Source organism: Pavona decussata, unplaced genomic scaffold (assembly GCF_977016875.1).
Source record: "Pavona decussata unplaced genomic scaffold, jaPavDecu1.1 SCAFFOLD_210, whole genome shotgun sequence".
Classification (NCBI taxonomy): Eukaryota; Metazoa; Cnidaria; class Anthozoa; order Scleractinia; family Agariciidae; genus Pavona; species Pavona decussata.
In genome coordinates this window covers 861,555-874,702 of record NW_028145615.1, presented here as the reverse complement: position 1 = coordinate 874,702, position 13,148 = coordinate 861,555, and the positions used below count along the sequence as shown (strand labels likewise).

General features: G+C 40.8%; 1 protein-coding gene across 2 annotated transcripts in view; it reads right to left on the bottom strand.

Moving 5' to 3' along the window:
• LOC146460614 (uncharacterized) overlaps nucleotides 1-10,459 on the bottom strand; it is a 61,872-nt gene extending 51,413 nt beyond the window's left edge. Inside the window, exons 1-9 of one of the 2 annotated variants that reach the window (XM_085088058.1) lie at nucleotides 10,143-10,459; nucleotides 8,713-8,835; nucleotides 8,469-8,579; nucleotides 7,723-7,953; nucleotides 6,862-7,053; nucleotides 5,665-6,021; nucleotides 5,448-5,519; nucleotides 4,908-5,093; nucleotides 3,766-4,044 (exon numbers count right to left, since the gene is read on the bottom strand). In XM_085088058.1, the coding sequence (XP_084944184.1) occupies nucleotides 3,766-4,044; nucleotides 4,908-5,093; nucleotides 5,448-5,519; nucleotides 5,665-6,021; nucleotides 6,862-7,053; nucleotides 7,723-7,953; nucleotides 8,469-8,579; nucleotides 8,713-8,835; nucleotides 10,143-10,221 (1,630 nt within the window). In that variant the 5' untranslated portion in view covers nucleotides 10,222-10,459. The remainder of the gene's footprint in view (nucleotides 1-3,765; nucleotides 4,045-4,907; nucleotides 5,094-5,447; nucleotides 5,520-5,664; nucleotides 6,022-6,861; nucleotides 7,054-7,722; nucleotides 7,954-8,468; nucleotides 8,580-8,712; nucleotides 8,836-10,142) is intronic. The other variant, XM_085088057.1, reaches the window with a different exon arrangement.
• Nucleotides 10,460-13,148: the final 2,689 nt, after the last annotated feature.

Here is a 13,148-nt window from a genome sequence, read left to right as displayed (position 1 = left end):
CTGTCAAATGATGGTCAACTGGCCAAAAATAGGATGTTTAGCATCAAACGGTATATAGTCGAACCTCCCTTTGCGACCACCTCTCGTAAGCGACCACCTGTCATTAGCGACCACTTTTCCAAAATACCAAAAGTTTTCAAGTCAAATCACTATAGATGGAACCTCTCGTAGGCGACCACCTCTCGTAAGCGAACACCTCCCGTAAGCGACCACTTTTAGAGATGATTGTTTAAAAATTTTTATTGTTTTTAACCTCCCGTAGGCGTCCACTTGACACACAATCTGCTGTATCTCTTACGGGAGGAAATTGCAAAATGTGTCGCTGTAACATACTGGCCACATCATTACAGCGGACGCCGTATTAAAATCTCACAGCCGGAGCTACCGGAAATGTCTCCCGAAGTAGCTTAATCTAGCATTGAAACAATTGACAACATACACATACACTATAGTGTACACTGAAATAAACTTTAATTAGGTTGAACCCCATGTAGGAAAGAAACTCTCTTATCTTGTTAATTACATGTATGTACATGCATGACCGGTGATGACTCTCTCAACCTTGTATTACAGAAAAATTGTGGCAATAAAGAACGTCAACTGGATTATGTACATACATACATACATACATACATACATACATACATACATACATACATACATACATACATACATACATACATACATACATACATACATACATACATACATACATACATACATACATACTTTATTTATTCCAGAAGCAGACTATATATACAGATAAAACTAAGAAGAAAAGTACTTCTAGAAAAGGAAGTTTGGAGGTTAGCCCTATGCGAAAACTCCCTCAAATAAAAGAAAAACAAAAATAAGGATACATAAATCGAGATCTTTAGAGTCAAATATTCAAATACATTTTGAGCTTAGATTTAAAATGCTTAAAGCACAAACACACAAACGCGAAAGTTGGAGATGTTTTACGCTTAAAATGTAATATTGCAAAATGCCGTTTACTTTCTGCTCCTAAATCAGGCAGTCTAAAGATTGGATTTCGATAAGCACTGACAAAAGGGTTATGTATCCACAATTACCATATGTAAATAACCCGAAATTAGACCACCTGTGGTCTGACCTCTGGTAAGCGACCACCTCCCGTAAGCGTCCACATATCCTTGACATTATGGGTGGTCGTTTACGGGAGGTTCGACTGTAGTTGCGTTTTATAATTTTCCCCTGTATGAGTAATTCATTGTTATCTGAGTACAAGCCAAGTTGTTGTTTCAAACTCTCGAATCTTAGGGACCTGACTACAGCCTTCTGCATTTCCTTCAACCACAAGATTTCCACAGATTCATATTCTTCAATACTGAGCGGTCCGACTAGTTTTTCTTTAGTCTCTTTTGACCTTGTGTTACGCAGAAATCGGAGTACAAAGGTAGTTACTCTGATTAGGTGTTTGAAGTCGCCAAATTTGTTAGGGTCCAATACACTAAACAGATTTGGGATTCTACTTCCACAACTAGTCCCCGGGGGGGCACTTGACCCATGTTTGGGTATAGGGGTGCCGCTGGGGGTTTGAAACCCTGACCCTGTTTAGGACGAAAATAACCTTAAGTACCTACCCTGTGTAGGACAATGTCCTCAATTTTAAGACCCTATTTAGGACAGAGGACAACATCTAGCTCTTGTGTTACACAAGTGTTCATTGGTAATAGTAATAACATTTAAAGGCCCACTGCCACTTACCGGACGTGATGTTCCACGCATTGAAACGCGAATACCAATCACAACAGATAAAATAATACACTTCCTAGAAGTGATGGCGAAAAATCCCAAAATTTTGCATTAACAACGGTGAACCTTAAGTGGAAACATAATTGACGTGAAGCATTGTTCACTAAAATAAATGCAGACTAACGTCTCTGATTTCGGATTGCCAAATAGTCTTGCAACCATACCCTGTCTAGGACGGGTGCGGGACAGACTCGTTTGAAATTATATACCCTGTTCAGGACAGAGGGGCCAAAAACCATACCCTATCCAGCGGCACGTCCCCGTATAGCCCATGTAGGGGAGTACCCCCCCCCCCCCCCGGGAACTAGTCCAGTAGAATGAATCATTTTGCCGCTGGGACGCATCTCATCATAGCAGTCACGTAACAGTTCAGTGTTAACCGCTGGGTTGGGCCACTTATCCTTTCCTTTGAGCAGCCAAGGGGGTCCATGCCACCAAATTTCAGACTCTTGTAAGGCCTCCGCACTCATTCCCTGGGACGGCTAATCAGCTGGATCTTCAAAACCTGGACAGTGGTTCCACGATTCGGATGGGATCAGTTGTCGAATTTCTTTGACTCTGTTCTGCACACTCCGCTTGTACTCTCTACCGTCTCCCTTTATCCAGTGCAGTGTCGTCATGGAGTCAGTTCAGCAGAAAACTTAATTAATTTGAACTATCGGTTGAAGCGCTAGCACCTCTCTGATACGCTGGACTAACCTTGCTAATGTCAACGCATCTAAAATCTCAAGTCGTGGGATTGTTGGTTTCGTCAGGGGTGCGACTCTAGTTTTGCTCATGATAAGCTGGGTCGAGATGCCTTTAGTCGTCTCGATTCTCAAATATACGGTAGCAGCGTAGGCGACTTCTGAACTGTCTCCAAAACCATGAATTTGCAGAGAGGTTATTTGATCTCTAACGTTGTCAATCGAAATGAACTGAACTTTCATCAGATCTGACAACCAACTTGTGTACTTGAAGTTCAGTTCACCACAAAGAGATTCGTCCCGGTCAGTCTTTAATTTACACATATCTTGAAAGAGGATCTTGACTGTGATAAACAGCGGAGATAAGAAACCGAGAGGATCGTAAAGTTTAGCGACGACTCTAAGAAATGATCGTTTGGTCCATGGCAAGTCGTAAGCGAGGTTAACAAGCCAATTAAAACGTAGAAAGAAAGCATCTCTTGTTATGTCCCAGTTCAGACCAAGAACCTTTCTCTCTTCAGATGTTTTGCCTTTCATTCGAAGATGAGTTGTCGCATATGTTTGATCTTCTTCTGCTACTGTAGCTGCCTCCGTGATAGGTCTCCTCGTTATCAATCCACTGCATCAGCCTCTGTGAATTTGAGATCCACTTTCTCAAATTGAATCCTCTATCTCTCATTCTAGATCTTGCCTTCGAATAGAGTTCGAAGGCCTCGGAATCCTTTTCCCCATTGAAATCATCCACATCGAGAAAGAGTTCAGGAATTCGTTTACGAACTGAGGATCGTCTGATTCATAGCTTGTGACATGGTGTCTTATCGTGCCATTTACGAGAAAGGGTGAACTCGTGACGCCAAACACAACTCGGGTTTGCATAACTGTCTCAAATTCCCCCAACCTCCCTCGTATTTAGATGAGGGTATGTAAAAACAAAAAAGTCCTTTATTGCTTAAATGTCGGTAGGTTTAATTGCTAGACGACGACGACGATGATGATGATGATGATGATGATGATGATGATGACGATGACGATGACGATGGCGGTGACGATGACGATGGCGATGATGACGATGGTGGTGCTGGTTGTGGTAGGGAAATGGTAATGGTGACGATAATGATGACGACGAGAACCTTAACTGTGAGTTAGACTTAAATATTCACGATAATTCTTATCCTTCTTTGCCACAGAGAGTTCATTTTTTAAGCGGACGTCTAGGACTAAGATGGGGAATTCCTTTGCTCTCATACAAAATATCTCGGGACAAACATAACTGAACAAACAAATGGAAAATACGAATTATTACCTATGGAGACAGTAAATTTTTCCTTTGCACGGGTTGCATTTCCAGTAACAACCTGGATCAGAACTATAGGATGAAATCTGTTGAGATGCACAATAAACCAAGGTCTGTATTCTTTCAGAGAGAGAAAACAGCTATCAAGAAAGCCATCAACGGGAAGAAGATCAAGACCGGAAGCTTCTTTACAGTGTTTGTGTTCGCATCCATTGTAGTTATCGATGGAAGACGCCTCCGTTTTCATGCCCAACGCAAGGTTTTGTTTGCTGTGTCTTATGAAGGGCTCTAATTACAAATGAAAACAGAGAGAACTGCATGTTGTTATAGGTTTCATTAACCCCAAAATGTAGATTATAACCCCCTCCCCCGTTCGACTTTAATTTCCCTCGTGCCCTATATCTGCCGCTGCATCAGATTAAATCTATTGAATCGTCCTGAATGCTAGTAGCAGAAATCGCTTACTAATAAAATTTCCAGTTGTGACATCCCTTTCATCAACTAAATTTTGATCATGGACATTTTTACTATACATGAAAACTCTATGGAAACTGAATGAATACCACCAACTCGTGTACTCTGAAATGTACCTTATAAAGAATGTTACTATTCACTTTTGTCACTGACAGCCACAAAAATTTTACAAAAACTAATTAAATCGCTAGACACTGTGTGGAGATATAAGGTAAAAAAAATTCAATGATAAGAACTAAGAAATGAAAAGTGTTCCGCAATATCAAAACTGGTCACATTTTTCCAGAATTCATGCTTTTGCGGTTCTTAGCCATAAGTCGTAAGACAATTACTACTTCACTTTGGCTGCAAGTGTTTGTGTTCGGTGTTGACGAGTTTATTGAGTTAACCAAACGTTCTATGACTTGCAGCCGAACGCGTTAGGGCTTCTTTCCGAGCAGTTAAATGGGTGGTTTTTCACTCGATTACGCGCCAAGGAGAACTGGGGACAAAGCTGGAAGTCAACGGGGACTTATGTGGCTATGCGACCGGCAGGCTTCAGTGAATCAAAAAAATGTAATAATCTGAACTAGAGTATGGCTTAAATTCTATCCATGACCGTGGAAGAGAACTGTTCACTTTATATCCGTGCTGTGTCCGTTCGGTTATTATAGTCTTCTGCAGTGACACTAACTTACCAAGTTTCTTTTGTTTTACACATTGCTCGTTCGGAAGAATAAAGCTTCCAGGGCGTTTTACCGAGGGTTCGTAACCAGGGTCACACATGCAATTATAAGAAGCTGGTGGAAACGAAGGACTGATAAAGCTTGTATTACAGCGTGAGAATTTAGGGCAAGGTGTATCCAGTTTGCAGACATCGTGTACTGAAAAGAAGAAAACGGAGTAATTTATGACGAAGGAAAATAGTGATCTCTTAAAAAGTGCGCGGAGTTCTCATACTTCGTGGTTAAAGTTAAAATGATTCCCTTCACACGGCCGCAATAACATTTTGAAGGATAATTGGCACTAATTTGTAGACTTTTGTCAAGTGAAAGTGTGGCCGTCCAGCCCCGATTTTGAAGTTGGAAAACACGAGTTTGCTGGATTAAATAACAGTGCCTCTCGGCAGTCTAATGAGCATGCGCAGATAGATGCAGTTTCAACCGACGGTAACTATATTTCTAGATTTTCTTCTAAACAAATTACTTAAACAGATATCTTATATTGTCTTGGTTTACCTCTTAGTCGAAGGTCGTTGAGGCTGCAACTAAATTCTTCGACTCTTTTCTTTTTATCCTTTCCTTCGTGAGCTGTTAAGAAAAATAACTACGGTAAGCTCTCCCTTTATAAAGAATTAAACCCCGCCAGGGTATTTAAATTGCTTGTAAATATTGGAGTATGAGTTAACAAATACAAAGTAAGCAAACAAACAAACGTCAGGAAATGATTACTTACGTATGTAAGCAGCTTTCACCAAAAACTTTCCATTATAACTCTTGATAAATGTACCACTAACATACGCAAACGTTTGTTTCGTCTTTGACTCCCAAGTGCCACATGTAGCTCTTACGTTTTGCTGGTTTAATACTTTGTACTCCACGGGAATTAAAACTTCATCATTGGGATGCAGACTTTCTTTCTTTGGCGGTCGGTCGATTATAAGATCCTTCATCTGAACTTTATATGTGTTGCTTGTTTTTGAGGTCTTCAAATAGACATAGTCTTGGTCAGACCGTACAAACTGGCCTTTTTGCATTACACCACCATTGCCTGTTGGAGATAAGTATTTCCAATGATGCTCTGTAGGTTGAGCTGCGGGAAATGAGATCAGTAATTTCCACCATTAGCAGAAAAGTGAAATGCCCATAACCAAATTCGTTTTGTATACAATCACATTTTTTCATTGCAGTTGTATCTGTTGTACTAAACTTGAGAAGAACTATAAACTGGAATTCATCATTTCCCAGAGCTAAAAATGAATACAGTAGAAGCTCTCCTGAAGGACGCTCTCGTAAACGGACAGCTCCACTTACGACCGCCTTCACAAAACCCCGTTTGAACCCCCAAAAATGTATTTATACATTCCCGTAAGCGGACATTCTCGTAAGTAGCCGCGGACACTTTCAAGGTTTACGATTTAGACTTTTCGTTTGCTTTTAAGCTCCCGTATACGGACACCCGAAAGGAAATCGCTGTTTGTCACGATGATCGCCATTATCGCGGCATTGCATTAGGCAATAAAACAACAACAACAACAACAAAATTTAATACAGTTGCACTTTTTGGCATTCCCAATGTTTGGGAAAGCTCCCGTAAGCGGCCATCTATCCCTTACACCTCTAGTGGCCGATTACGAGAATGGTTCTCGTAAGCGGCCAGCTCCAGTTACGGACACCTTTCTTCGCGTCTCGAGGGTGTCCGCCTACGAGAGCTTCCACTGTAGTTAAGAGAAGTAATGGTTGATTAGTTGAAGTTGTTTGCTTTTGTGGTTGCGGGGCGAGCCACTGTGCAGTAAAATCTAGAGTCCATCTTCTGTCTTTGTACACTTCTGCTTTTGTCTGTCATGTCAACACTGACTGTGGTCCTTAGTGTGTTGATTATGAGAATTGTGGGCTCAAACCAGTTATGATAAGGCCTAAAATGTAAACTTACTGTTGACAAAAACCTCTACTTCACATAGCGTCCATTGGCGGTTTTCCTTTCTGTTCGTTTTCGGTATGTAGTGGATGTAGACATATCGGCCAAGCATTGGTTGCGCGCAACTGTAAAGCCATGGTTCATTAGGGACCGCTAGTCCTTGTCGACATATTCTATTCGTTTCGCGATTGGTGTCTTTGCTATCTCCTGTGCAAGAAGAAGCAAGGCTCAAATTCATTGTTTTATTCAGTAAACTGTGTGTAACTCTGTAACTCGGGCATCTGTAGACCAAACAATTCTCCCTCGAATGAAGGACTTAATTATGCTTTCCTGTAATGCCTTTTAGCTGTACGAGATGGTTTTAACGTTGGTTCCATGATCAAAATTTTGAGGTGTAACCATTCAGATGAATAAGATGTTGTATAGAATGTGGTTTTCTTTTAGATGTTTATGTCGTGGTAAACAGTGCTTTTTCCCTCGAACTTTTTGTCCAATATATTTAATATATCAAGCACCAGGAAGAGTGCTTTATCCGATTTCCAAACATTATATAGCGCCTCGTTGTTTTCAACCAACTTCAAGGTGCATTTTTGGAAATCGGATAAAAAATTCTTTCAAATCTTGAAACACGGATGAAACACTGTTTCAACTATTTCCAAACCTCGTTCACGCTAGTGATTCCCTTTATCTTCTCTTCATGAATTATTAATAGTCGACTTTCCTGTGTTACTGTACAAGAGGTTTGGCTGTCTTCCAAATTTGTAGAGAAAATCCTCCAAACCTTCTAGGACGACCTTTTATCAAGAGACCAGAGCTGCAGAAACGATTTCAAGGGCAACACTGTCTAAAAGAGGTCAAAAATAGTATAAAAGTTACCTATTCTTATCTCGACGCCTGGCATATACTCTTTGCTGTATAAAAGAACTTTCTCCACCCAAACTTGCTTCCCTAAATCCACTCGCCACCATGGTTTCACGGTTCCTTTTCTGGTCATTGCACAATTGTCTTTATCTCCGTCCACAGCGAGACCGGCAACATTTTTACTGGATGTTGTTATTTGAGCGGCAGGCCTGCCTAGAGCAATGTTCCTCAAACTTGTCGGTAGTTCTGCGTGGAAACAATAAAACAGAAGAATTTGAAATTGCCTGTTTCAAGCAATGCCGTCCGATCAAATCAGAAAATAGCCTTCGTTGTAGTTAAATAACAACACCATCGAGTGTTTTCTCTGCATGTGTGAAGTAAAGTAAGTTTATAACAGAGGAAGACCAGTGACTATCAAGGACTCCATTTTCGTTAATACCTTTTTATTCCTTCTTTAATGGCCAAGTGATACGGGCAATATTTTCTTGCAACTTGTCGAGCAACTGCAATAATGTTGCGTTGCAAGTTGTGATTGTTGCAACAAACGTTTGCCCGTAATACTTGGCCTTATTTATTTCTTGTCTACCTTGGGTCAAAACTGTTTCATCTGCTGCTAACATTTGTTTACCTGGGAAATAGGGTGGGACCCAATCGTGGTTGATAAAGCCTGGATCAGTGTCGAACTCTTGCCGTTCTATTCGAGTAACGGAGTCCAGCAGAATGCTTTAACCGGGCCTTATAACAGGTTATAAATCACTTACGTTCACACTTCTCTCCATCACCAACGTAACCTCCATTACAATGACAGTACCCAGTGTCCCTCTTGCAGACGGCATTTGAGTTGCATTCTTTATTTGTTTGGCATTGTTTACCTAAAGATGAAAGTGATCATCGTTATAGTGCAACAAATTTATTTCGTTTGGGTTTTATTTTGTCGTTTTGCAGCATTTTTAACAGCTCGAAAGAAATACCTACTAAAAGCAATTTAAATGTTATTGTACTTACGTTTACACTCTTTTCCGCCCCATGCGTTACCAATGTAACCTTCCAAACACCAGCAGACACTATACTTCTTGGCGCACCAACCGTTTAATGCACAATCTGTATCTGTGTCACAACGTATTTGGCCTGTAAAAAATTAAGAATGTTCAGTAGGCGACCAGGAAGCTGGGATTTTGATATCAACTGAAATACTTTTACGTCTAGAGTGTTCATGTGTTGCGAGCCTTTTAAAAAGAATTCATTGGAATTCGGCTTGTCATAATGTGATATAAACTATTCATGCGTGTTTCAGTTTCAATGTGAGTTAAATTTCTACAAGTATTAATGTAATTTATCATTTGCTTTCGAGTGTTAGACGTCTCTAACATGTAGATAGCTTAGCAGTCGAACCTGTATTAAGCGGCACCGTGTTAAGCGGTCACCCTCTATTAAGCGGTCAGTTGTCAAAGTCCCGAAAATTACTTCCCTCATTTACTGTAATCCTGACCTGTATTAAACGGTCACCTCTATTAAGCGATCACGGTCACCCTATACTAAGTCCCAGCGAGCTGTTTCTATTGTCTTGACCTGTTTTAAAAGGAAACCACCTAAATATGGTAACAAATAGCGTGCCAGGCAATTGAGCTTCTAATGAGCTGCACAGTCGCGGCGTTAATGTTTTACTAGTCTGTTTGAATACCATGCTCTTCTTTGTCATATCATTTTATCGCCGAACTTTCTTAACCAAGTAAGTGATGTATTCTCTACAACCTGCATTAAGCGGTCAACCTGCATTAAGCGGTCACTTAGCCATTCCCCGAGGGTGACCGCTTAATACAGGTTCGACTGTAGTTCAGATCTCTGTTTCTTTAAGCTTTCCTTTGTTGTGTAAGGACCTGTAAGGGGGCTAATTTCTAAAGAAACTGTGGTGGAATGGAAACAAATCCTTTGGTTTGATCTCCAACACCGTGGTTGTGATGATGTCGAGCTCAATATGTCTGGTGTTGGAAAGCCGACCTGTGATGAAGGTTGCTTTGCCAAACCCCAAACTCCATTCTAACGTCATCACTGTTAGTCTTCACGATTGTGAGGAGACCTATTTGCTGGTTGTCATTATTCGCAAATATTTAAAGGTCATCCATCCTGCCCTGTGTGGTCTCATACCCATGAAAGCTTTTACCGAGAGGCGAGCTGAGCGGAGCGAGTGCAAGGCAGAAGCGTAGAGGTGATAAAGAATCCTCCTGGAAGATGCCACATTTGATACTGGTTGGTTTAGATGATATCAATCTACTGAAGTGTTGGAGATGCAGGGCTGATCTCCTAGCTTTCATATTTTCAGAAATAAAATTGGTGTTAGTTGAGCGGACTTTATACATTTCGAGTGGCCATGGATCGATGCTCTCCACATTCTGTCTAAATACTGAATGTGATTTAGTTCATAATAACAGCCTCACCGTTTACTGTTTGAACAAGTAAAACCAATACAAGGATCGCAATCACACACACAGCGTTCTTCCAAATGTTAAGCGCCATGGGATGCACTGAAATCTGGCCCTCCCCTACAAAGGCTCCTCCTCAGTTTTCTTCGATCAAGATGGCTTCATGGTTGTTTCTCCTCGGCGGATCAGTTGCCGCGTCAGTCCATCTATTGTAATTATCTCACAAACAAAGAAATTAAAGCGCGCGATCATTTGTGACGTCATTTTTAAAGATTTCCTGTCAGCTCTAACTGTTCCTTCTAATTGTTGATTTTATGGTTTTTTTCCTTTGTTACCAATTCCATGGTACAATTATCTATTTATTTTCGATTTCATCAGCCAAATTGAAAAGCTGGTCCGGAGACCTTTCTGCGCAACCAAAAATGTCATCACGTATGCAGCAGGTATATATATGTCTACTAGTAGTAATCGAAGATTATAGTGCGTCGACTTAGGCCCTTAGGCACCCTACTGGGTTGCATTAATCGTGTTAAGATTACAGGAACCTGTAAGTATAGTTGCAAAACATTAGCTTGTCTCAGAACAATTGTCAACAGCCGTTGGAAACGTTTTATGCTACCAGTCCCAGGTGTTTATAGGGCATCCTACCAAGGATGCGGCGAATATTTCAGAAAGAAAAGGATCTTACCTTGTCTTGTACTTTTCGTTTTGTACTTTTCGTAGCGACCACGAGGAACGGGATGAAACGCACGCGGGACGTTAAGATGCTATTGTGACGTTTTTATAATGAACGGTGAAAGAAAAGTTCCTCGGAGATGCATGACATGACCACACTGAAGAAACGTCTGTGTTTTTTAAACCATTTTTGCACTTTTTGATATTTATTTTTATATCAATCATATCCGATATACAACCTTTTCTCGATTTCTCGCGCTTAGTAACATGCATGTGCACAGAGGTAGATTCTTAGTACAAAAAGCGGTTTTCTCCACACTGAGCAAGGGTTATATACCCGAAACGCGCGCGCGCGCGCGCGTGTGTGTGTGTGTATGTGTGTTTTTTCAAAACATTATTAATATCTATTTTTATATTAATCCCATTCGATATACAGTCCTATCCGATATACAACCTCTTTTCTCGATTACTCGCGCTTAGGAACATTTAAAGCGGTAGGCTGCTCCCGCTGAACATTTACAGCGGTAGGCACTGGGTACGAAACGCGCTGGGCATGATGGACTGTCATATTCATTATGCCATTGTGACGGTGCGATTTTGCACCGACATATTTTCTCGATTTTTTGCGCTAAGGAACACGCGCGCTGGGCATGATGGACAGTATTGGGACGACTCGATTAGGAAGCGTCTCCTTCGTCGACGCAAAAAAACTCTTGAAGGAGATTTCGTGGGACATAGTTATGGTAGCATAAATAGCCATAGCAATAATAAGATTGATTCAAGGTAGCGAGCAAGTCTGTCTCACTTGATTAGAAGTTTAGGTAGCATTGGAAGTTCAATATAACGAATTTTATACGAGTGTTATTTTTTCAAATGTCTATCGATCGTTTTCCGTCTATTCGTTTTATGATTGTTTCAACTGCAATTCTATCATCTCAGTGTCTAAACCTTTTACGTAACAGCGCTGCAACGAGGAAGCCTTATTCTATAAGCCCTATGGTTTCTCCTAAGGTTTCCTCGCCACTTTCTCTGTAATCAAATCAATAAAATAAAATAATAAATAAAATCAACAATTAATCGCTTAGGACTCAAACGAAACTGGAAAATGTATTCGTAACAACGAGGGTGCCGATAAACGAAGCTTCGTGTGTATAACAAAACCCAGTTTTATTTTATTTTTTATTAGCTTTGAAAAACTCAAACAGCATTTCAGAAAAAAAATATATTTAGTTTTCCTGGAGGGGGTAACCTTTTACGTAACAGCACTGCAACGAGGAAGCCTTATTCTATAAGCCCTATGGTTTCTCCTAAGGTTTCCTCGCCACTTTCTCTCTAATCTTTTTTTCTTCCGCTCGTATTAATTTTGTAACGTTTGTGGCGAAATAAATAAAATCAACAATTAACAACAACGAGGGTGCCGATAAACGAAGTCCCGTGTGTATGACAAAACCCCGCTTTATTTTATTTTTTATTAGCTTTGCCAGGAGAAATGCAGATGACAAAACATGAAAAGAAAAAAAAAACAAATAGAAAGGAAGAATCTTTGGGAAAACGTACCTTCCAATTAATATAAAAACAATTATGCTCTATCAAAACAACCTTATACGATCTCTAAACGATCTATACAGACATGGAAAACACTGGTCGGAGCGATAAGATCTGGACAGACCGTAGGTTGAGTGGTGTGGCGTTTTTCATGGGCGAGCGCTGAATAATAAATTTAGTTCGCATATTTGAAGGAGGCTGAGGAAGAGCGGGGGGCAGGGGGGGGGGGGGGGGCAGGAAATGAGAGCGAAAAAAATATTTTCCCTCCTCTCCCCCTCCCCCCTTCTTTATTTCTCAGCCAGTCATCCTCTCCCTTAGGGTCACTTTTGACTCGCTCCAGCCCTCTCGGGCTTCCTCACCCAAGATGACAGCAACGAAGGCTTAGTCAGCGCTCCCGCTCCAAAAGTACGCCTGCATTGCAGGCTAGTACTAAGCAGAAAAGAGGCGCGAGAAGATCAAATGAGTTTAAGGTTCTCGACAAAGTGCAGCATTGTCGCGCAGGTTTTTCAGGAAATCGTATTGCCTATGCAAGCAAAAAGGAAGAAAGCATGCGTTCGTGCAGCCCAGGCTTGAAGAAATTGGAAGCATTTTTCATGTATTCCTAAAATAAAGGTCACTTCATTATTAAAGTGTTGATGAATTGTGGACTCTGATTGTAACAACAAACATGAAACTTCAGTAAACATTCTTTGGTGGGAGACAGATGGTTACTTGATAATTCACATAGAGAGCTTGCTCTCCGTTCTTGCACAGAACATAGAAATGACCATGCAAAGGCTAAATCAATCAATGGAATAAACG